Consider the following 26189-nt stretch of genomic DNA (forward strand, 5'->3'; position numbering starts at 1 on the left):
TACAAGTAAAACATTTATATACTGAATAGTTTACACAGTTTTATATGCAAAATGTAGAAAATATAATGATTTAAAGAGTATATAATTAATTAAAAAATAAATAAAATCTCATCGAAAATTAATGATAACATAAGAATTAGCCTGCTACTATTAAGCTATTACTAACTACATTAATCATTGTTAGCAGTAAATGAAACTATATTACATTTATTCAAAACTTTGAAGTATGTTTTTCTTATTGTTACTCTCATTACATTATGTTAAAATTGTCTAAAATATTCAATTCACAAAAGTGAAATTGTTTTTACATTTTGCATTAAAATATTATAATAAAGATTCTGATAACAGTTTCCGTTTTATAATATTAACATTAAACTTTATAATTATTTTACAAAAATTCGTCACACCAATCGGAAAGGCACTGATAACAATCATTAGACTGCTTTGCATTAGCTGAACACACATCCTTTAACCATTCTTGAAATAATTCCCTGTCTTTCTTCAAGACCAAATATTGCCCAAGAACTACGTATGCCTGTATATTTTAATAAAAAAAATTTATATTAATTTTTTAATAAATATTTAATAAATTCTATAAGTGCTTTTAGCTTTATTTATATAAATAATATTATTGTAAATTCAATATTATTTACTATTTTATTATCATTATGTTGGAAAAAAAATTCAATTAGAAAGTATAAAACAATTTTTTCAAATCGTACTTATAATTAGAAATTACAATTATTTAATATTAAGATATTTTATACTTTATCAAAGCCAGCAGCTTCTAATCTACGCCCTAGAACTTCTCCAACTCCAGCAAGGTCTGTAACAGGTTTATCACCCATTGGCTCTGCAATAAAGTTTTTATGCTTTTGCGATGTGCTGGACATGTTCCTTCTATAATCAAAAACATTCATTACTATGTACTAACATTGCAGCATTAAATATCAATTATTTATTTTCATAATGAAATATAATAATAAAGCAAAAAGTACACTTTTAATTTATATCTGCAATATCATATTTTTGATACATATATTTTTTAATGTAATACTTAAAAAATTAAGTAGTAGTAATATTTTTACAGGATACGTACATTTGTTAATTTACTTTTATAAACTGAATTCAAAATTTTAATATTAATAATTGATTTTGAGAAAAACAGTTCTTATTTATATATAGTTTAAATTCCTACTAATATAAATAATGTATTCCTAATTGTTTAATGATTTACAACACAGCAAAAATATGCATATTCTTGATAAAACGTGCATGAATAACAGAAATTTCCTAAACAACACTATTTTCCTACACGTATACGTACACAACAGTGATTTATATAAAAATATAGAATAGAAACCCTATTAACTATGGCGCTTGTAATGGCTGATTTCTATGTAACAGCATAATCGGATTTTTCATGAAACAGAATATATATAAAATTTCATTCATTTTCTAGGAAATAATGAAGATACAATATTTGAAATATGTTTTTTGATATTATAAAATCGTACAAAAGTTTCATATTGAAAACTAATTTTATGTTTTTTTTTTCATGTTAAAAACATTTTCTTTTGTGTTGATATAAGTATTGTTAACTTCAATTATATAATAATTTCATAAAAGACAAGAAAATTTACAAAATTATAATATTGTATTAACTCGCAAATCTGACATGCCACATCATAAAGTGTCGACACCGTCGATGTATTTATAACCAGAAAGCGTTTCGTTTCTTGTCTGTTCGTTTTCGAAATTGGGTTATTGTTGAAAAGATGGAGCAGTCAAGATGTGAAATACAAGTTGAAGTGTGTACCGCCGTTAAAGTGTGTTAAATTTTATTCTAATTCTTCACAATAACTTTGTAAAGTTCAAATTAGTGTGAATATTAATAAGACTGAGAAAGTAGTACAATTTTTGACATATATCGTGCTCTAATCACGGAAGAGCCATTATGTTGTGTCAACGTAATCGACGGCAGCACTGACGCCTCTTCAGTAATTAACCAAACAAAATGGACACCACGATAACGATTAAGCGAATATTCGTGCAATAAATTTATATGGAATACCCAGGAGAATGGGATTAACATATACGTTACAGTGAGTCTTAATTTAATATTTTATTAATCCTAACCATTGATAACAACATTTACAAAATTTGTATAAATTGCTTATGTCTTCTAATTTAACAATATTGAAACTTAATTTTGACATTTCAATTTAGAGCTAAAGTACATTAGTAAGGTATGTTACATATATAACATTAGTTTAATATAAAATGAAATTTTTAATTTTCTTTGAGTTCAAATACTAATTTGCTTTATACTTGTAATTGTCTGTTGTTATGAATGGTCTTCTTGCAAGTTCTTATAGAAACATAAATTCTTTATTCTACTTTTATATTTGATATTTTAAAATAAAATTTAATTTGATGATACATGTCGGATTAATTCTATTACATATAGTTTGAATTACTCGATGTAATTTTTATTACTTTGTTTTATTTTTATTAAGCAAAAGAACTGATTACAAAGCTTCATTATTATAATAGATATTAATGGTACACTAAAATTAATATGTATTAAATTATTCTTTCCAATACAGTGGATAAATTTACCACTATATTATTTATTGTATTAGAATCTATTTGAATTTAAATAGTGGAATTTGGAACATTAATTTTGATAAAAATTTGTTATTGTTGATTTAAACAAGGTAAGCATAAAATCATTTGTTATAAATAATTAATAATTTATATGTTGAAATAAAATACAAAAAGAGAATCTACTTAATTACAATTTTTATTTATTTTTCATTTAATCGTTATTTTTTTTTTCCGTAAATAAAAATCATCAAACATTCGTGATATATTTTAAATAGTTCGCTTAAAACAATTAAATTATATATAAACAATGAAACAAATAAAAATGTATTATTCATTACTAATTAGTGGAGTATATAAATTACGTACAATGCATCAATTCAAACTCTATTTTTCCCACATTTGCATATCAACAACAAAAATTAAATATAATGTTAAATAAGGTTATGATTCATTAAAGATGTCGTATATATACGTACATTTAAGCTTATACTTAGAAGACAGGATTGGTTAATCGAATATCCTGCCCTGGTATCCTACTTTATAAGGTAAAATCTGATTGGTTCTCTTTGTGGTATAATTCGGACTCCGCCTTACTACCGCCAATTGCGTTGTGTGTTTTTACCATGATACAGAATACTTTATGTATTAGGAATATAATTCTTGGAAGGATGCAGTGTTTGATCTTTCTTTTTCTCGCCCTTTTTCTTGCTATTTTATCTTACACATTCACAGAGAATGTATTATTTATTTGTATATGTATATATTACATCTATATATTTTCTCGCGTGTGCATGCATATATTCGCGCGAAATTTATGGTCTTCAATGTTTTACAATCAAGTCATAAATGTATATTGATTACAGATATTTTAAATATAGTGTTTATTAATGTAAGAATAAAAATTTTGACGTTTAATTTTATTTAATTGATTTATACTAAGTTATTTCAATTTATAATTCAGACTTTAACAAACTGTTTATGTATGTACATATATACATACATATATAATTGTAGTATTAAATATAATTTTTAAAGAATGCTTTATTATGTTAACTTCGCGAAACAGACTACACATTACATCTACGTATAAATAAATATTAGTTGTTATAAAAGGTTTCAAACGTAATTATTAAATTCGCTATTGTTTTTCAGTTAATCCGAGCTTTGCGTTTCTATTATTATATCACGATCGAAGTGGTGCCAGAACTTCTTCCAGAAATTCTTTTAATCGAATTTAAATACATTTCCTCAGACTGATTTTTAAACATTTAGTAGCTCCATGATTAAAAGTAAAAGTGATCAGTTATCATATTAATAACAATTGTATTTATAGTAAATTTATCTAATATCATATATGTTGATCATAAAACAAATTTGTTCATTTTAAACAAACACGTATTCTCTAAAGTGATAAAATACATAATTTAACTTCCATTGGTTTTTTTCTTACGTATCATGTGTGGACATTCGGGTGTAATATAGCCTTAGTTTAGATATACTTTTGATTTTGGGGGGATTAAATATAGACGTCAAAAAAAAAAAAAAAATGTTCTATATCTATATTCTTTAATTTTCCATATGTTCTAATTTACAAATTTCCAGATTTTCAGATTAGTAAATCACCAAATCGTCAAATCTACAAATCCTCGAATTTACAAATTTTCACTTTTTTAAATTTGAAAGTTAGGAAATTTGAAAATTCACCAATCAAAAAGCAACGAGTGGTGGGGTTTACTTCCCCTACATCGCCATTTTCCGTAGGGGAAATCTACCGTTCTCGTTACTGTACCATGCTCAGGCGTTTATAAGTAGTGAAGAGAGATGCGCGCGCCACCAGGTGGTGCAGTGAGTGAGTGTGCGCGCATGATGTGAAAGGTAGCTGTGTAAGTTTCTACAGATGTCATCATGTTTAAGTGGTGTGTGTAGCGATCTCCATCGTGCAGAACAGGATAGGATAGGGTAGGGTAAGAGAGAAGAGTAGTTTTTCGTTGTGAACTTTGATGGGAGGGAGTGAACGAATGTTGGGAGGGGGAAGGGGGGGGGGGGGGGCAAAGATGTGTAGAATGATTCGGACACGCTTGCACCTCGACGGTCCGTGCCGCCGCAGCCGCAGCCGCAGCCACCGTCGGTGAAAACCTTGTGTACGCGCGCGCAAACAAGGGTGGTTTTTCGATAAAACATTAATATATAATTATATTTGTCTAATAATACAAGTTTTTAGCCGCATTTACACGAAATATACGGGAGAACTGTGAATCGTACAAAGTGAAGTGACGCTTTGGTGCTTGAATATCGAGCGTCGCGGTGGCCGCTATGAGTTCTCTCGGAAGCCCAAACGGAAATCTCTCACGATAATGGCGTACTTTCCGACGATCCGTGCTTTTTTTTCTACGAAGTTATTTCAATTACTTTTGTCATTATAATATGCTTATATTTTGTTCGTGGTGCATTCGAATTTCTTGCGGATTCAACGAGAAATAATCGGGAATAAAATACACTCGAAATAAAAGTGTGAGAACTTTCTGTACCTATCTTGCAATTTCTTCTGTTCACCCTTGTAATGTACTTAATGTGTGTATGTGTGTTTTAGTTTATATTCTAACGAATACAAGAATATTGTTTTGTACGGTTAGTGCCACTGTTAGTGATCATCAGGTTCGTAAGGTGTTTTTTTCTTTTCGATTTTTTCATTTTATGTTTATGTATCGTACATATTGATATTTCGACGATTTTATAAATCAATTTCTCAATTCTACCAGCGTGTCAATTAGTACCGTGCCATAATACCATATTGTTACTTTCGAAAGGTACTGGTTAATTTACAAGTTGATTAACAATTCATTAATTGTAATTTCAAATTTTTATCAGCATGTTTAAACAAATTGAATACAAAATAATTAATATATTTTTGAATGTCTAAAAATGTGAGTAAAAACTACTAGATTTTTTAAATAATATATTTTAATTTACTACATCATTTAATTGTTGTAAAGTTAGTTATAATATGACGAAGTATTTGTAATTCTTATCTCGAATATATAACTAAGTAACAATCATTCTGTCATTAGTAAATTTGTGAAATCAAATTATATTAAATTTAGTCTTACATTACTTTTGGTTAATATGTATTACTTTGATTTTTTTATACGATTAGGTTATGTTAATCTGATTATACTATAAGAATGTATGAATATGTTCAGTGTATAAAAAATGTTGAATATATTGTAAACAGAAGTAAGTCTATGAAAAATACGCTTTGTATGATATTCACATTTTTAGAAAAATAAATGTAAATATATAAATACTTACTCAATTTTAACAATTACATATATCTTTTATATCAATTATTATGAATTTAAACATCATTTCTAAAATAATTTTTATACAATATAAATCATAATGTATTTTTTATTATTAAATATCTTATAAAACATTATATTTAAAGTGACATCAAACAAGTATTACAGAATCATATTTAATACAATATTTCTATTTCTCAAATTTCTAAATTTAATAAACAGATTAGGATTATTAATAATGTATTTAGCGTGTGCTATTTCTTATAGATATATTTCATTATTTATAATCATTGATATTATCGATTATTTATCAATCATTTATTTTAGGGTGTTTTACTACAATATTTTTATTAGTATCAAAATATTATAGTACAATAATAGTTTGCACACATCTATATATGATATTATAAATGAGGACATGTTCCAAGGGGGAAAGGTTATAGCGATTATGAGAAATTAAGCCATAAGCGTATAGCTTTTCCCCTTTGGCATTTGTCATTATCATCATATACATTTATATTAAGTTATTTAAAACTAATATATATAATAATTGAACAAATATCTTAGTGAAATATGAAAGTTCTAAAATTTATATCAAGTTATTTGTACACGTTGTTTCAGGCAAAAAAGACGCGAATTAACAATGGGCACGTTAATGACTAAAAGAGAGACTATACAATATTCTCTTAAGCCTGAAACAGAGGCGAAGAGTCCTGCAGCATAGACATGGACTCGTACGATTTGTTTGGTGAAGATGTTAGTGGCTCGATGCTTGATGCTCTTCCTGACCTCGGGGGGAACGATCATTTTGACCCTGCAGGCACAACTAATTCTGTGGTAGTATCTAGAGATGGTCCTAACCCTGGTGTTAATGGAGGAGGGAGTTACATTAGTCAATCTTATATATCTCAAGAATCTACGCTTCAAAAACTAACTTCATTTGGTGGACCTGAATTTGGAAGTTCTAATCAATTGCAAAATCCATCGCAGCGCAATATGTTTAATCAGAATCTTGGAACATTTGACAGCAGTGCACCACAGCGTGCTATGGTGCCAGGAGCATTTCAAAATCAAGCTCGAAGTATGGCACCACAACATAGAGGACCTCATCCTGGTAGTGGAGGACAATATCCTAATTATAATGATAATATGTATTCTATGGAGCAACAGCATTCAATGACTAGAGCAAATATGTCCATGGATCCAAGTATGCAAGGATGGCCAGGTAGTGGAAGTGCTTATCCACAAATGCAGAGACATTATAATCAGATGGCTCCACAACCTGGTACTTATCGACAGCATATACCTCCACAATATTCTCATCAACAAGATCAAAGTGGAGTTATGAATCAAAAATTACAGCAACAACAACATTTTGGTAATCAACAAAGCATGATAGGAAATATGGGTGTACCGCATCAAGCGATGCAAGCAGGTGGAACAAGCAGCGTTTATCAACATATGGTTGGACAACAACAACATTATCAGCAAGGGAACTCTGTGACAATGTATCAAACATCTCCTGGATATCCAGGCTTTGCTTCTACTATTCATCAACAGCAGCAGCAACAACAGCAACAACAAAATCAACAACCTCCACAAAGGATGCCACATCATCATCCATCTCATCCAACCCATCAAACACATTCTTCACATACTCAGCAATATTCTCAACATTCGCAACATCCTAACACGCAACAGCAACCAATAGATCCACAATATTCTCATCATGCCTCTTCAATGTATAATCAACCTCAACATTCTGGACCAGCAACACAGTTTGGCACTGCTAAACATGCTACAAGTCCGCAGTATCGTGCAACTTTTCCACAATTATCTCCTCAAATGTCACCTAGGCCTCAGATGTCACCACGACCACCAGCAGTACAACAGCAGATGTCTCCGAGACCTATTATGTCACCAGCTAAACCTAATACCTTATCTCCACATCCACATGTTCAACTTCCACATCAACAATCAAATCAACCTGGTGCAATAGCTGCATCACCTTGTCCTCCAACTTCGATGCAAATGAATCCATCTCCACAACAAACTACGCTTCAAGCATTGGAACAAATGGTGATTCCAGGTGTTACTCCAACAAATTCGAACGTTTCAAATCAAGATTATAATCAATATCAAGCACGTCCAGCAATGTCACAAACACCGAATATTTTATCTCAGTCTACTGCACAAAATTCTATGCAACCTATAACAGGTCCCAGAATGCCAATGCCAGCTCAATGGTCACATCCACAACAGCAATCACAAATAAGGCCAAGTGCAAATGAAGATAGAAATGTAGTGGATGCTCCTCAGCCTCCAGTAACTGAACAAAGCACACCAATATTTCCAGTAACTGGAACAGAAGCTGTACACAGTGTTGCAGAAACTACAACAAGAGATTCTACAGATTCTGTTCATAATCCAATTGAACCAGCAAAACAGGAAAGTGAGGTATTGCATCAGAATGTTCAGGAACCACAGCAAGATGTGCTTAATCAACAAACAGAACCTTTAATGCCAAGTAATTCTCAAAATAATTCACCTTTGGAGCATACAGCTGGAAAAATTTCTCAAGAAACTGTACAGTCATTACCAGCTTCTTCTAGTACAAATGGAAATGTTGATTGTCCAAGTATAACAACATTACCACAGCAACAGCTACCACAAAATCAAATTCAAAATCCTGTTTCAACAATTGAAAATCAGAGTAAATGTGATACAAAGCAACATGATCAACATTTGGAGATGAACTCAGTAAATGGTCCATCGACTAATAACATAACTCCACAGTCTCAACAGCCTGCAGTTAGCAGTCAAGCAACGCAACAACAACAGCACAATCAACAACAACAACAACAGCAACCTATTAATTGTCCGCAGCAACAAGTACAGCAAGTTCATATGAATCAGTCTCAGGTAGTATCGATGCAACAATCTCCAGTACAATCCCAGCAACCTTTGCAGCCATCGCAACAACCACAATTGAGTCAAGTGCAGCAACTAGGACAACAATCTTCGCATCAGCAAGTGCAACAAATAAATACTTCTCAACAACAAGCACCAATTGCTCAATCTCAACAATCTACATTAAATCAAACACAACAATCACAATCTCAAATTTCTCAGTCTCAATTAGCACAGCCATCACCATCTCAACCAGCTCCAGTTTGTATACCACAAGTACAATCGACTCAACCATCTCAACCGCATATCGCGTCACAAGTTGGTATAGTGCCTCCAAATGCACCATTAATTTCACCTCAAATATCCCATCAACCTCAATTACAAGCTCCTATACAAAATACAACTTCTCAGTTACCAAACCAAACCAATCAGGTCCCTCCCACACATTTAAATGGTCAACAAATTCCTACAGTTAATCAGAGCAGTAGTATAGTACTACCTCCTCATCAAACTGCAGTGTCTGTGCCAAATTCCCAAACGTCTCATCAAGTACAACAAAATTTTACGGAATACACAAATATTCCGAAAAATAATATGTTTCCAAATGAAATGATAGTGGGTTCTGGCCAACAGTATCCTTCTAGTGGTGATATGGTTACTGGTAGCACTATGCCAAATATGTATAATATACCACCTAATCCAACATCAACTGGAGTTACATCTGGTGGTTTTAGTACTTCTTGTACTCCAGTTACGCACCATCAAGAAAGAGCTGCTTTACAACAGCAGTTGCAAGAGTTGTACTGTATGCCTCCAGCTACTGAGAATCAAGAAAAAATTGTTGCCATACAAGAAAAGTTACAAGCTTTACAGCAACATGAAAGTACTGATCAGTGTAATGGTGGGCCTCAATGCATATTACAAACACCTATGTTTACAACAGCTGTTGTTGATAGTCCACAAGTAAGTATTTAATCTATCATGACATTATTTAATCTATTTCGTAAAAAAAAATGACAATAAAACTTTTTAAACGTTTTTTAATAGGTTTCAAGTACTACAGGTCGTGGCCGTGGTAAAGGTACACCCAGAGCTAAAAAGAGTAGAAAGAAAGCTGACAAAGAAGCAGCTGCTCCTCCTATTGTTGCTCAACAACAGCCAGAACAACCATTGTCAGATAATCAAGTAACTCCCGGAGATAGTAGCAATATTGTTGATAGTGCTGCAGATTCCGAGGACATCAAACCATCTTCTGGTGACATGGAAGAGGAATGGAATAAGAGTAGAAAATCCCGACCTCCTAGGAAACCGCGTAAACCAAAGGAACCAAAAGAACCGAAAGAACCAAAAGAGCCAAAAGTTAAAAAAGAGCCAAAACCACCAAAGGAAGCAAAATCACCTAAAGCACCAAGGAAAAGAAATAAAGATAAAGATTCGACAAAACGTAATAGGAAGTAAGTTACTTTATTTGTTTTTTCGTATATGATATTTTATAAAAGCGTATTTTATAAAATATATTGTATCTTCGTAGAAAGACTAATCAATCTGAATCAGCTGATGATGAAGTTGCACAAGAAACAGAGGAAACTGCTGTTTCTGATTCAAGTGCAATTAAAGAAGCAGATGTGAAGTTATCTGAACCGTCCATTCAAGGTGATCAAGAGCAAGTAGATTCTTCAACTTCCGAGCCTATAATAGTTGAAACAAAAGATCAAAGCAAGCAAAAAGCGGAATCGGAGGATAGTCCAACTGATGATAAGAAAGAAGAAAATTCAGATGCTGGTACAAATGTAGAAACTGTTACGCCCAATAAAAAGAAAGCTGCTGCTCGTAAAAGATCTGTTGGAAAAGTTTCAGTAGGAAAATCTCCTAGAACTTCAAAGTATGTTATTTAAAATGATTTTTGATTTTATTTATTTAAAACGAGTATAATTTGTTAACATGTTATTTTCTGCAAATATATGTGTTTATTTTTAATATTTATACAATTGTTTTAGGAAACGAAAAAGTCGAATAGCACCCGATTCTGATGGAGAAGAATTAGCAGCAACACCTCCACCGTCACCGGAAGCCGGGGATGATAATAAAAGGCGTTCTGCAAGAAATACGCATCGTAAAAAGTATGTTGATGACGTAATGCTTAGATTCTCGGATGACGATGTACCTATACAAGATGCTCAACTTGCGAAAAAAGTAGAGGGTGTAAACCCAGCAAAACCTGTCTCTGTTAAAAAAGAAAACGAAGGTGGTGAAGTTGGGCCTAATAAGCCTAATTTTGTATATATAGTATGTATTACGTTATATTGTATTGTTTTGAAATCCTAAATACAAAATTTTAAATATTAATAATTTTTATGGCTATACAGAACACAACAGATGAAGATTCTATGGTCGTGCAACATATATTGTGTTCTCGTATGGGAAAGAGAGAAATTAAGCCAACGATTCCAGAAATAAAATCAGAATCATCTGATGAAAAACACGAAAAAACTACACCTGATATAAAGAATGAAGAAAAAGAAAACGAAACGCAGGAAGAATCATCCGAGAAAGAGTCAACTTTGGAAACAGTCAATAAGGATGAAAACGTTATTGAAAGTTCTGAGGATAAAAATAATGATGATAATGATATAAAAGATAGGAGTAAGCACGAGGAAAAAGTTGTAGAATCTAAACAAGAAAATATTGTAAATGATGTGAAACCTCAACTAACGGAAGTTGAGGAGTACTTTGTTAAGTATAGAAATTTTTCGTACTTACATTGTGAATGGAGAACTGAAGAAGAGTTATATAAAGGTGATAAGCGAATTCAAGCAAAATTAAAAAGATTTAAGCAGAGACAACAACAAAATACGAATATCTTTGAAAATGTAACTATGGTTTTATAATTATATATTTTATCAATTGGTTATAGGCAATTAATTTTATCAATTATTTATTGTCAATTATATTATTGATTGGTTAAATTTGTACTATATCTTTTGATTATAAGGTAGACAAGTATAAATGATTATCAGAAGGTAAATATTGACTTTTTCAGACCGAAGATGATCCGTTTAATCCAGATTTTGTAGAAGTGGATAGAGTACTTGATGAAGCAACACACACAGATCCAACAACTGGAGAAACTTTAAAACATTATTTGGTTAAATGGCGATCTCTTCAGTATGAAGATTCTACATGGGAATTAGAAGAAGATGTTGATCCAGAGAAAATAGCTCAATTCATAAGATTTAATAAACTGCCTCCTAAAGATCAATGGAAGGTAATAAATTATAAGTTATTTATAAATAATTATTTTCAAAATGAAGTCTATGATAAACATTTATAATTCACGTATTTAAAAATCTATTTAGCCGAAAAAGAAACCAAATGCATCAGCATGGGTAAAATTAGAAGAGTCACCGATTTATAAAAATAATAACAGTTTACGGCCATATCAATTAGAAGGTCTTAATTGGTTACTTTTTTCCTGGTATAATGGACATAATTGCATTCTTGCGGATGAAATGGGTTTAGGAAAAACTATTCAATCTTTAACTTTTGTGGATGCAGTTTACAAATATGGCATTCGTGGACCATTTTTAATTATAGCGCCCCTTTCAACCATTCCAAATTGGCAACGTGAATTTGAAAGTTGGACTGATATGAATGTTGTAGTATATCATGGATCGTAAGTTTTACAACTGCATTTTCACATATTTGAGACTAAAACACTTTTTCTTTACGATATACTTTACTATTTACAGTGCAGCGAGTCGAACAATGCTTCAAGAATACGAAGTTTATTATAAAAATGAAAAAGGACAACAAATTAAAGATTTGATAAAATTTAATGTACTGATAACTACATTTGAAATAATTATAACAGATTTTAATGAATTACGGGGGTATAATTGGAGACTCTGTGTTATAGACGAAGCTCATAGGCTGAAGAATAGGAATTGCAAATTGCTTGAAGGTCTTAGACAGTTGAATTTAGAACACAGAGTTCTTTTATCCGGTACACCTTTACAAAATAATGTCAATGAGCTTTTTTCATTATTAAACTTCCTTGAACCAGTACAGTTTTCCAGTAGTGAAGCATTCCTTAAAGAATTCGGTAATTTGAGTAGTGAAAGTGAAGTTCATAAGTTACAACTTCTTTTAAAGCCAATGATGTTGCGTCGACTTAAAGAAGATGTGGAAAAATCATTAGCCCCAAAAGAAGAAACAGTAGTTGAGGTAATTATAATTTAACAAATATTATTATACCTATTATATTTTAGTATAGTAATATATTTCTCTTTTTAGGTGGAATTAACAAATATTCAGAAGAAATATTATCGTGGTATCCTAGAAAGAAATTTTTCTTTTCTTGCGAAAGGAACCACGTCAGCTAACATTCCGAATCTTATGAATACAATGATGGAACTAAGAAAGTGCTGTATTCATCCATTCCTACTTAATGGCGCAGAAGATCAAATTCAGTTGGATTATAAGACTGGTGAAAAGGAAGATTCAGAAGCTTACTATCATGCATTAGTAAACAGCTCTGGAAAAATGGTTTTAATCGATAAATTGTTGCCAAAACTTAAAGCTAGTGGGCACAGAGTATTGATATTTAGTCAGATGGTGAAATGCTTAGATTTGTTAGAAGACTATCTATTATATAAAAAGTAAGTTACTGATTTATAATAGTATTTGTTGCCCGCGAACTTCTTTTCTTTATTTCCGTAGATGTTGATAACAAAATTTTTATAATAAAGTATGAGTAAAATTCTCAATGAAAGACATTTGTTTAGGTATCCATATGAAAGAATTGATGGTCGAATTCGAGGAAATTTAAGACAGGCTGCCATTGATCGTTACAGTAAACCCGATTCTGATAGATTTGTTTTTCTTCTTTGTACAAAAGCTGGAGGTCTTGGTATCAATCTTACAGCAGCAGATACAGTTATTATATATGATAGTGATTGGAATCCACAAAATGACTTACAGGTTTTGAATTTAATATTATTTGGGAAATGTATTTTGCATCTTTTCTCTTTTTATATTATTTGATTTTTCAATTGAATACTACTTAATAAATAAAGTAGTTATTAGAATATTTTATTCGTTGTTAGATTAAAAATACATTAGCTGAGTACTTTTTATGCAGGCTCAAGCTCGATGCCATAGAATTGGTCAACAAAAGATGGTTAAAGTATATCGTTTGCTTTGTCGAAACACTTATGAAAGAGAAATGTTCGATAAAGCTTCTTTAAAACTTGGATTAGACAAAGCTATTTTACAATCAATGAACACCAGTCAAGGAGGCAAAGATCCTAGTAATAAACAATTAACTAAGAAGGAAATAGAAGATTTATTAAAAAAGGGTGCTTATGGTGCTATTATGGACGATGATAACGCTGGGGATAAGTTTTGCGAAGAAGACATAGAACAAATACTTGAGCGAAGAACACAGGTAAATTAAATAAATATGTATATTGTGTAATTTAGATTAAACTATTGTCTTCGAGTAATATTTATTTGTACAATTTTGATTGTGCAGATTATTACGATAGAAGCGGAAAAAGGCTCAACATTTTCTAAGGCTAGCTTTGCGTGTTCCTCTAATCGATCGGATATTAATATTGACGATCCAGATTTTTGGAAAAAGTGGGCGAAGAAAGCAGAAATCGATACAACAGAAAAAAAGGAAGAAGATGAGTTAGTGATATCAGAACCAAGACGAAGAACGCAAATTAAACGATATGGCCATGATGAATCTGTTGTTATGTCAGACCTCGATAGTTCAGATGATAATAGCGACGATGAAACAAGTAGTGGGTTAACAGGTAGAGGTATGTTCATTATTTGTGCATGTTAAAACACAATACCATTCTTAGCATTATTACTTCATTGAAATACCGTTACCTGACGTGGATTACTGATCTACGGTAATTACTAAGGTATTGGGGGACATATTTATATATTTTGTTTGACATGCATTTTTAACAATATTTTCTATATAGTCGATTCATTAATTTAATAAATTATTTATTTACGACAAGTTTTTATTTGCATACACAAAAATATGCATTACAATGTTTAAATGATTAAACATACATAAGTACCTGATATATAAATACGAGTAAAATTAATTAAAATATCATTTATTACTACTACTTTATTTTTTAATTAAACCACTAACATCTTTATACATACATATAAACCATAAACATGCATGTCCAATGTAATAGTCATAATCGGAAATGCTATACAAAATATTTAAATAATTGTTCTATGTCAAATAAAGTATAGTCTATGTTCTTTATTACGTGTAGTTCCAAAATTATGTCAAATTGGAAGATTCGTAATAGCGAATAAGTCTTAAACTTCATCTTTTTTCCTATTTTTGTGTTATCTGATAATTAATTACATAATTTTGGAATACTCTGCAATGCATGACAAAGCATACCTGTACTTCTTTTCGTGACACATGAAATCTTTAATTTTCTGTTTACACAATAAAAACAGAAGATATATATGTTGTCGAATATATGTCGAGACATATCTTCAGATCTTTATATTGCTAACTTATTATAAAGACATAAGTTATCATTACAAAGAATGTGTATAATTTAATTTGTTTATTAAGTATTGCTTCACTTGTATTTGCAAAGTAGCGGTTTGTTCCTCTCTTTGCGAACGCTTTATAATGTGTCTGCACTTAACGTCGCTTAATTTACCAGTTAATTTACCTAATAATATTTAATTTATTTTTGTTTCAAAGGAAAGATATTCTTATCACGATTGTTTACTTAAAATTGCAAGTAATATTTGTTTATAGCAAATACACGATTTTAGAAATATTTCTATTTATGTGTGTGTTGTCTTTATATTGTATCGTTATTGCAAAATTATTTATATTTCTGTATTGTGAATTTAGATTTATTTAGATATATTTGTTATTCTTCTACATAACTTATGACGATGAATTTAATAAACGTGTCTGTGTTTATCATTATAAGGTAAAAAACGAAGAGATAAATTTAGCAAAAAGACTCGGAAGTTCTGTGACGAGTATGTTCCCCGAGAAGGTGAAGTGGTGTACGGTAGCTGGGCAAGAAGTGAATGCTTCAAAGTGGAACGAGGTTTACTAACTTTTGGATGGGGACGATGGGAAGAAATTCTTCAACACAGCCAGTTTCGTCGAGGATGGCGTGAAGTAGATGTTGAAGATTGCGCTCGAGTAATTTTACTATACTGCCTCCGATACTATCGTGGTGATGAGAAGATTCGTAACTTCATTTGTGACCTTATCACGCCCGTGGAAAATGGAGAAAAAGTTAAAAATGCGTGCGTGAATACCAGTGGGAGAAATAATAGACAAAAGAAAAAAGGGCGGATTAGAGAGGGCAGAGAAACACGTGGATCAATGGTTAACGGAGGTCCAAATGATCCTAATCATTGGAGTAATGCTGAGAAATATGATGGAGATATATTTCTTGAAAGTAACTACAGGAAACATTTAAGTCGTCACGCAAACAAGTACGTATAATAATTGATATATACAATTCTGAAGATTATTGTCAACAAATTTGTAGATACAGTGGAGTCTCGTTAGATGGCCGTGGATGGGACTGTAAGACCCAGTACAAAATTGTGGAATGGATCATATAAATGGTACTCTTTCCATGAAGCGTTTCATTGTCAAAATTTTGCTGTCAGCGATATAGCTTCCGAATTCTAAATTTCAAAATTTGTGAATTTCAAAATTTTTTCTAACGGACTATGTAAATGGAAACCATTTGACGAGACTGTACTGTATAAAGTCAATGATACAATAATGTAGATAATCTTTTTATTATGTACAGGGTACTGTTACGAGTACGAATGCTTTATTATATCAAGCACGAGATTATTGGAGATTTAGTCCAACATATTTCTGATGGTGTTCATGTCAGGTTAGTGATTTTATGAACTTGTATTTACTTACAAACCATTATTCTCTGCTCAACCAACTTATCATGAAATATCATGCACTTACATGCTTATATAAAGCTTTATAGTTGCATGTGCGATGTATTTGTTTATCCTGGGAGCTGTAAATGTATGAGGAATGCTCATAGAGCTACATTGTTCACTTTGTAACTCTATAAAAAAAACCATTAATCACTTATCCTACATTACTAATATAAAAATCATCCCAATCCTGTTCTATAAATATCTATACAAATATATACACACACAATTTTTTTCAAATACTATAACCACTTTATACGGCTTAAAATGGTCAAAGATGGTCAACTCAGCAATGGTCAATGGTAAGAAACAATTAAAAAGCAGTGCACTGTATTAAAGGGGCAAACAGAACAGGAAGTTTAAAATTTATTATCAATTATATTTATTGAAAAAAGAAAATGACAAATATAAATAATAATTTCTTAAGTTTATTCAATAAAATAGGAGGCTTCTCTACATTTATTTAAGAATAATTACTGTGATTCATGATAGTTATTGAAATTCATGGAAATATTCATGGAAAATTTGTATAATTTTAATATCTAATTGGCATACATAAATTGGCAAATTGTAAATGAAACCGCCCTACAGTGCGTTGCGGATAAACCCTCCACAGTTGACGGAACGACCGGCGAAGTGGTGGGACTTGCAAGCAGACAAATCCTTAATAGTTGGCTGCTACAAACACGGCTACGAGAATTACGACCAGATGAGGATCGATCCCGCGCTTTCTTTCATTTCAAGCTGTCCTCCCCCTTCCCAGTCTCAGACTATGCAAAATAAGTAAGTAATTATTCTCTTTATGCTGTTTTTTATATCCATGTGTCACTGCTGTTTCATTCTAACATACATTCCTTGCATGTTGTTTAAATTTGCTTCAGATAATGCTTCCGCTGAAATTAATGTAAATTTTCCTTTTCATTTTATTTGTAATTTAATAACAAAAATAATTCTGTATATCTATTTGTTATAAAGTATCACCTTCTATAAGCTTTTATTTACAGCGAAGAAAGATGATGTGTATATATATATATATATATACATATACATGCGAAACAATATTCAAAAAATCCTTAACAGTCTTTTTCAAACGAATATAGACATTTTTATTTTTTTTTTTAAATTTGCTTATTTTGTTTGAAATTGCAAAAAAATTTGCTTGTGAAAATTATAGGATTGAAAAAATATTGTATCCACTTCATATTAGCACAAGTTAAAACTGTTACCACATTATATCTTAGACTATGAAAATAAATCCACTAATAAATTGAAATGGATTATTTTATCTATCATTAATAGCATTAAATTCATAATAGAACTACCACCAACATTTCAAGGCGGTAAATGTACAAATGTTCTTAATTTGAATATTGAGTATCTTCAAATTATAGTCTCAAATTAACTATTTACAGTATATTGTGCATTTTTCTAGAGATGTGTGAGTAATTAAATATATACCTGAGCTGTCGAGTCAGGTTCAAAAAATTTAAATGAGGTTTGTCAGTGACCAGAAGCACCGGGCATCAATCAGGTTGCCTAATTACATTCGGAGGAAGTTGGAGAAAATTCAATTTAGTCCGACTTAATCCAACCAGATTCGAATAAAAAATATCCGTTACACGCACAACCTCATTATTTTCAGAAATATATGCGCATTAGAAATATTTGTTTGTAGAAATTAAATCAGTTGTAAAAATAATTTCTGACTTCATACATATGTATGATTAAAATATAATTTCAGTTTAATCGTTTAAAATTTCAGTAGTAGCAGCAGAGATGATACTAGCTTAGAAAATGATATTGAAGACACTGAATCTATTGGAATGATGAAAGATTTAAAGGATTCTGACAAATTTAGTCGGGAAACACCTACTGACTCACCTGCTATATCTAGTAAGGCTGATACACCTGGACCAGAACCTAGCAGCAGTCATGAAGGGAACGACGGCATGTTAGATGATGACAAAGCTTGGCCTTCAGTCGTTGATCTTAATACGCGCTTACGTCGTGTCATTTCTTCTTATCAACGAAGCGTAAAGAAGGAAGATGTAAAAGTGTTGCAAAAATCTAAAACGGGAATGGAAACTGAAACAACTGTAAATCATACTGCGCCAATAAATGAACCACCTTTAAATATGCAAGGTTGGGATTTACAACAACTTGCTATGTATCTTTTGGTGAGTTATAATATTTAATATACAATACTTTGAACATAGCTTTCCCTACAAACTATCGTGTTCACAAGTGTATTATTTAATTATAATAATTTCTAGATCCTAATCTTGTTTTTTTTTTCATTTCATACAGAAAATGGAAAGAAGAGAAAAAATGGAAGCTATGGTGAAAGAAAGAGAACGAACTCGTATCGAAGAACAAAAGACAAAATGGTCCCGCCGGGAAGAAAGTGAATTTTTACGAGTTGTTTCTACATATGGTGTAAATTATGATAGGAAAAAAGCACAATATGATTGGACTAAATTTAAAAGTATAGCTAGATTTGATAAGAAGACAGATAATGATCTTACGGATTATTATATGTCTTTTAGAGCAATGTGTAAGAAGGCCTGTAACGCTAAATTAAATGATGAAGATGGTATGTTCATAATTTTATTAATTTTATAATAACTATATAGCACATATTCTGTTCAGTTCATCCTTGATTTTCTGCAAATTAAATATGATTAGTAATTAAAGTAATGTAGTATACTTTGAATGTATATACAGTATCGGATACTTTTAAATACTAGAAAAGATTATAAATCGGAAATTGATATTGTAATACTCGCATACATTTAAAGAACATATATTGTCGTAAGCATATCTATAATCAGACATTTGCTGTATAAAATTGAGTATGTCAACATAATAGAAAATGATTTGTAAATATGTTGTGTTTGTCATTATAATACAACAAAATGTAACTTATACATTCAGTACTATTACTTTACAATTAAGTGTTACGCATATTTGAGGTCGTTAAAATATTAAAACATGTTGTACACATCTCAGATTTTTCAGACGTTCCTGTTGATCATCTTAGTCCAGCAAAAGCGAGACAAATATTAGATCGTGTGGATCTTTTAAGTAAGATTCGCGAGGAAATTTTATCTCACCCTCATTTAGAAGAACGACTTTCATTATGTTTACCATCGGGTGATACTCCTGATTGGTGGCAACCGGGAAAGCACGATAAGGAATTGCTTCTCGGAGCTGCAAAACATGGTTTAGGGCGCACCGATATAACTATATTAAATGATCCTGATTTCTCATTTCATAAACTTCTAAATAAAAATATATATAGCAATATCCAATCGTCTAAAATTACAGACAAATCTGAAAAAGCAATTAAAATTGAAAATAGAGAAGACATATTGAAATTTGATAAAGATGAAATACTTGTAAAGTTAGAAAAGGGTGAGGGTACTTTAAAGATAGAAAAAGTTGGTGCTAAGAAAGATAAAGATTTAAATATTATGGACAAAAAAACAGAAAATACAGATTCGGAAAAGAGTCAAGTAGAATTAACTATAATTAAAGCTGAAAATAAAGTTGAAGAGAAGCCTATTAGCAATGCATTAACTATTACAACGATTGCAAGAAATACGCCGTCGGATAAGGACAATACTATAAAAGTAAAAACTGAAGAAAAAAGCGAAATAGTAATAGAATCAATAAAAAATGAAGTTTCTAAGACTGATCAAACAGTGGGGACTAGCAAAGCAGACGAGATAAAAGTAAGTAATGTAACTGGAAGTACTGAAGAAACGACAACGACAATAAAGACAGAAAAGGAAATTGAAACTAAGGAAAAAGAAGTACCAAAAGTAGTTGAAAAGGAAATTCAAGATGAAAAACCGAAAGAGACTCAGGTACAAGATCCTCCCAAAGAAACAAATGAAAAAAGCTTAACGGAACAAAAAGATATTACAGAAACAACGGAGAAATCAGCTGAAAATAACGAGAATACAACAGATCAAAATGACAAAGCTACTGTAAATTCTACAATTATGAAAGAAGAAGTAGATACACAAGAAGGAAAAGTAACGGACACGTGTAAGGATAAAGCAAAAGTATGTAAAATCGAAGATAAATGCAATGTTCAAGCAGCAGAACTTAAAGCGATGTTTCCTGATTTGGAAGTTATTCAACCTTTGTCGCGATTGACGCAAATCGATACATTTGTTCTTCGAGACAAAGCAATAGATTATAACGAACCCACAGTTGTGCAACTTTTATCACACGCTAGTAATAATCCTGTGAAATGGCCAAAGGTAATTAGAAGATTGGTTAACAATGAACATAAAATCTTCATATATAATGTTAATTATACCATTCAAAATCAAATTCATTTTCTGCATTTACGAATATCATTTTTAATATTATATTGCATTTTCATGCCTTTATTTAATTTTTTCAGGAGCATGCGATTGAAGCTCGTTTGATGCATATTGTACACGCAGTTGAACATAAAGAATGGCCTGTGTCTGTTAACTTCAGTGCTGGTGATGAATCAGATATTCCTTCAAATGAAAAAGAATGTTCAGAAGTTATAACTATAACTACTGATCACGGAATGTCACGTAACATAACACCCAGCAATAATATATCACAATCTAAGAAACGCAAGAGGCATATTGCTATTGATGTAGAAACTGAAAGAGGTATTAAAATATACATAATTATTCAATAATTATGTTATTTTAATTAATAGTTTTTGTATTTATTTTTTATACTTTTCCATTTTTAGCGAAACTCCATGCATTATTAAATAGTAGCAGCCATACGGTTACTCAGTCACCTGCAACTTTGAGTAAGCCTACTGTGTTGTCTGGATCTAATACGTGGGAAATGAATGATGAATCACAGTCTGAAGAATCGAGACGTTCGACACCGGTTCAACCACCTCCGGCTCATCAACAAGCACGAACACCAAATATACCTTTCGATTTGAAATATACAGTTCCTGGAAAACCAACTGTAATTCCTGGAACTTCTAGTACTTTAACACCTATTGATTTATCTGCTGGGTATGATCTTGTTTAATTTTTTATAAACTTGAACATAAGACTATATTTATTTTTATAATTATTTATACAGATAATGTATCTATTTTAGGTATCCAAAACCAAGTACTGATAACAGTAAAGACATTATGAACGAGGTTCAGGATTTTTCAATGCCAAATAAAAATAAACAAATTAGCAGTAATAAAGGAAAATTAGATAGTATGTTAGATAAATTAATGAAAAGAAAAAATTGTGTATGTATATTTACCTGAATTATTTACTTTTTTTTTTTAAATTATGTAATATATGAATCAAAATTTATATATCTGTTCGTTCCACAGCCTACGGATGAACCTGTAATGGGAAAAGAGAAAAAACGTAGGAAATTGGATGAAATAGTACTAGGATTAAGTGCAGCAAAAGAACAGCAAAGCAGTCACTATCCTGAACATAGTAAAAAGAGTACAATTACACCAAATGTTACTGTCACACCTACTTCTGCACCCATGGGGCTTCCAAATCCTCCAACGAGTACCCAGAAACCATTTTCTATTACTGTCACTTCAATTCCTTCTTCTCGTGCATCGAATTCAACTTCTGGATTACCTCCTCCTTCTTTACATTCGCACAAAGATAGTTTCTCTGCTTTACTTGTTCAAGCAGAGCAACAAAATCGCGAATATAAGAAACAACAGCAACATCAACAGCAGTCACAACAGCAGCAGCAGCAGCAGCAACAACAACAACAACAGCAGCAGCAGCAACAGCAACAACAACAGCAACAACAACAACAGCAGCAACAAAATTTTAATTCAACGCATTCGTCATCATCAAGTGGCCATAGAAAGAGTTACGAAGCAATGATTGCAGACATTAACAAAGTTGCTGAATATTCGTCTAAAATCGGCTCATATTCGCATGAGGCTAAAGTGAACAAGTGGTTAGCTGAACAAACTGCCATGTCTGAACAATTAGGTGCAGAATATTTAAATGCTCCTAGACGACGAAGGCCACGCGTTGATCCATCCTTGCTAGATTGGAAGAAATTAACAGGCGAAGAGAATGTTGCTGTCATTAATAGATTAACAGGAAAAAAGGTTCGAATACGAAATTTGATACTATCTGAATAATATTATTGAATTCATATAAAGTCTAATACAATCATTATATTTGATATTATTTAATTATATAGTGGAGTCCCTCTATATGGCATTGGCACTACAAGGCTGCAGAAATAAAAAATGTTGAGTGGCACTTCCTCGGAGTAGCACTTAATTCTTAAAGATTTATCGCTGTTAGCGATATAATTAATAAATTTTACATCTAAATTTCAAAATCTGAGCTTTTTTAAATTGCTAAGTTCAAAATTTTGAAATTTAAAAATATTTTTAATTCTAATAAATAGATGCCATATTGTGAGACTATACTGTATTTATAAAGTGTGTGCTCATACTACATTAAAATATACATATTTTAGGTTACCGGTAGCAAAGCACCACAATTAAAACGATTAGGTCAATGGTTGATTGAAAATCCAATGTTTGATGTAGATCCAAAATGGGCAGAACTCGTAAAAGAACGTGGGAATTTACCACACGATTTGCAAAAAAGATTATCAGGAAATGATAGGAGCAATGCCAATAAGGGTAAGAGCCCAGGAAGACCTCCTATGATGCCAAGCCCTAATAGCCAGCAGTCTACGAATCAAGCTAATTTAGCAGCCACATCGATGGCTTCAGGTTTAAATTTCCCTTCGTTGGGTAATTTAAATAACTCGCTTTTATCTGGACTTTCTCTTGGCAATTTCGATCCGAAGAATAATCCTCTTCTTATGCCGTTCGGCGGTTTACCCAATCTGGGTGCATTGAGTGGATTAGGCAACCTTAATAATCTAAGTAACATGAGTCTAACGAATTCCTTATTCGCGAATCTTGCTGGACTCGGTTTACCATCTTTAGCGGGTATGGAGGCTGCTCTGGGTGCAACAGCAACTAGCACGGCAGCTGAAACGAATCCAGTTGTCAGTTCTGTCAGCAGCAAAAACACAAGTTCTACTAATATCAGCAGTGCTGGTAAATCATCCCGAAATAAACTAGAACCTCCTACGAGTAAATCTTCGGTGCCTTCAACTTCATCAGCATCATCTACGATACCTACAACGACACCATTCCCTTTCTTTTTCCCAAATCCCAGCTTACTATATACCCCATTGGGTTTGGGTGGTTTGAATCCATTCTCGATGCAACCTGGTGGAGTATCATCGGCCTATGAAAGTCTTGCTCAATGCGGACTTCTAAATCCATCTACTTCAACTGCGTCAACGGTGCGTAAGCCTACATCATCGGCAAGTAATGCAAGGCAACGCGATGCGATCACAGAATCGACAACTAAACGAAAAGACGCCGAAAAGAAAAACAGGTATTCTGTTGATCCGGGAATAACGTTACAGCAGTATACGGATATGACGTTGCATAACGAAGAACGGCGTAAAATGGAACAAGAAAAGAGAGAAAATCTGGAACAGAACGATGTGGCAGATTTGTCTGATCGACGAACCGAAAGAAAGAACAAAGAACAAGAGATGAAAGAGGCTTTGGAGCATTTAAGTAGAACTAGCGCAGAACTTTTAACGAGAAATATTGAGGATCAGCGATCGAGCGAAAAGAGAAGTCGGAATGCAGACCATAATCAATGTTCCGAACAACAGGCATCGGGTATGCTTGAAATAACTTTGGAACCTATTAGTAAGAAACCCAGAATCGATATTGAAGTTAACACCAAACCTGTAACGACCACGGCAACTACGCCAACAGTATCAGCTGATGTGTCAACAGGTGAAATTGAACATACAGCACGATCATCGGCCGTAACGGTTAAGCAGAACTCGGTAGAAGAGACGAATACTTCTAGCGAAACATCTTCAAATGTTAATAAAAAAGAGACTGATGAAACCGTTACTACAATAACTACTATATCGACACCAACCATTACGGTTACAGTTGCAACTACAGCTACGCCTGCATCTACACCTACACGTACGCCTACACCTGTATCTACACCTGTATCTACCCCAACATCTACATCTACATCCACCTCTGTTGTTACACCTACCTCTACGACATCGATAACAACAAGCTCAGAAGATGCAACCACGTCGCAACCGAATGCCAATAACACGAAAAGTGATACGTCGAAAGTTTCGTCAGAAGTTGAAGAAGATAATAAAGGTACTAAAGGAAAAAAGGCGCGAAGTGGGAAACGGCTGAGCGCAGAACCTCCTCCGGAACGAAAAAATCTTCGTTCCAGTGCTGGAAGACAAGCGAGAGCTGCAGCGGAACGACAAGCAAGAATGGAGGGTGAATTACAATCTGATTCACAGGAAACTCACACAACGACCGAGTGAAGTGAAAAGAAAAAAAATAAAGTGAATTCTAAATAGTACTGGTGATGTTAATAATCAAATCTTCCGTTGTGACGATTATTTTTATCCTGCAGTATATTCTGCGGTATTCGCACAACGATTTCCAGGAAAATTGTCGGTTTATAAACATTTAAATATATAACTCGATGAAACGACAATTATTAATTAAACAGAAAGCACAAGTGCATTCAAAGAACTTTAAATATGAGAAAAAAAATAAAAACATTTATAAAATTTAATTTTTCCTTCCAGTTTATATGGAATGAAATGGGACAAATAATTAAATAACGAGTAAACAACATACACATTACCATTACTATCATTATGAATGTATAACATGAAGTTGTTGAGTATGAAGGCTGGCAATAGTATTTTATCATTCGATATATTGTGTGGTAATTAACTTTTAATTATATAACATTACAATAACAAAGTATAATTTTGTTAAATTTATTATTCTTTATGATCTTTATTGATTTTGACGAGGGACTGTTTTATATAACTGCTGTCTACTATTGCGTAGTTGCGCAAACACTTCAAGGATTATTCAGACATAAGATATAACCATAATGTAGTAAATTTAGTAATAACTTAATTAAAAAAAAGAAAAAACAGTGTAAATATTATATACATTATGCCTAGAGACCATAAGTGATCGTGTACTTGGAAAAATGTATATAACACAGTGTACTTTTAATTACATTAGGTAATACAATAAACAGCTTTTTTTGTTGTTTGCAAATGCCAACATTAGAATTCTTGTTTTAATAACTGTACGTACCTTTATCGATGAGTAGTTGCGGTTATGTATTAACGGAAACATCGCAAAATTTTCGTGAACAATAATATCAATAATAGGAAACATAACAAGTTTAAAACATATTTTAGTGTGTAATTTTGAAATACACTTTCTTTTAATTGTATTTCAAGAAATATGAAAGTACTATAATACTA

General features: G+C 32.0%; 2 protein-coding genes across 12 annotated transcripts; one reads left to right on the plus strand and one right to left on the minus strand.

Moving 5' to 3' along the window:
- Window positions 1-191: 191 nt before the first annotated feature.
- On the minus strand, window positions 192-1338 carry baf (barrier to autointegration factor). Its single transcript, XM_003700617.3, has 3 exons — window positions 1100-1338; window positions 768-900; window positions 192-535 (listed from the first exon to the last, which is right to left on the minus strand). Exons 2-3 carry the CDS (start codon window positions 891-893, stop codon window positions 389-391), a joined length of 273 nt encoding a protein of 90 aa, XP_003700665.1. The 5' UTR covers window positions 894-900; window positions 1100-1338; the 3' UTR covers window positions 192-388.
- Window positions 1339-1738: 400 nt separating this feature from the next.
- kis (chromodomain helicase DNA binding protein kismet) lies at window positions 1739-25983 on the plus strand. Of its 11 annotated transcripts, none has more exons than XM_076529019.1 (25): window positions 4675-5121; window positions 5201-5274; window positions 6531-9782; window positions 9867-10273; window positions 10351-10701; window positions 10817-11105; window positions 11186-11689; window positions 11860-12084; window positions 12176-12492; window positions 12569-13043; window positions 13113-13477; window positions 13604-13799; window positions 13960-14265; window positions 14353-14644; window positions 15815-16334; window positions 16661-16750; window positions 17400-17591; window positions 18571-18985; window positions 19116-19401; window positions 19818-21079; window positions 21226-21469; window positions 21556-21835; window positions 21924-22068; window positions 22156-22911; window positions 23292-25983. In XM_076529019.1, the coding sequence occupies exons 3-25, from the start codon at window positions 6636-6638 to the stop codon at window positions 25215-25217; spliced, it is 12990 nt and encodes a 4329-aa protein (XP_076385134.1). In that variant the 5' UTR covers window positions 4675-5121; window positions 5201-5274; window positions 6531-6635; the 3' UTR covers window positions 25218-25983. The 11 variants fall into 11 exon arrangements, with proteins under 11 accessions (XP_076386294.1, XP_076385527.1, XP_076387124.1 ...); XM_076542192.1 differs by having other exon boundaries at window positions 5201-5265; XM_076530179.1 differs by lacking the exons at window positions 4675-5121; window positions 5201-5274 and adding an exon at window positions 1739-2105 and having other exon boundaries at window positions 19827-21079.
- The last annotated feature ends 206 nt before the right edge of the window (window positions 25984-26189 follow it).

Source organism: Megachile rotundata, chromosome 1 (genome assembly GCF_050947335.1).
Source record: "Megachile rotundata isolate GNS110a chromosome 1, iyMegRotu1, whole genome shotgun sequence".
In the NCBI taxonomy this organism is placed as follows: domain Eukaryota; kingdom Metazoa; phylum Arthropoda; class Insecta; order Hymenoptera; family Megachilidae; genus Megachile; species Megachile rotundata.

Excerpts from the sequence above, each read along its gene's own strand:
- baf (XM_003700617.3), bottom strand. The coding sequence starts at position 893 with ATGTCCAGCACATCGCAAAAGCATAAAAACTTTATTGCAGAGCCAATG. Across the intron at positions 536-767 it reads AAGCTGCTGGCTTTGATAAA|GCATACGTAGTTCTTGGGCA; the intron begins GTATAAAATATC and ends TAAAATATACAG.
- kis (XM_076536729.1), top strand. The coding sequence starts at position 6,636 with ATGGACTCGTACGATTTGTTTGGTGAAGATGTTAGTGGCTCGATGCTT. Across the intron at positions 13,044-13,112 it reads AAGAAGAAACAGTAGTTGAG|GTGGAATTAACAAATATTCA; the intron begins GTAATTATAATT and ends TTCTCTTTTTAG. Across the intron at positions 21,470-21,555 it reads TGATGTAGAAACTGAAAGAG|CGAAACTCCATGCATTATTA; the intron begins GTATTAAAATAT and ends TTCCATTTTTAG.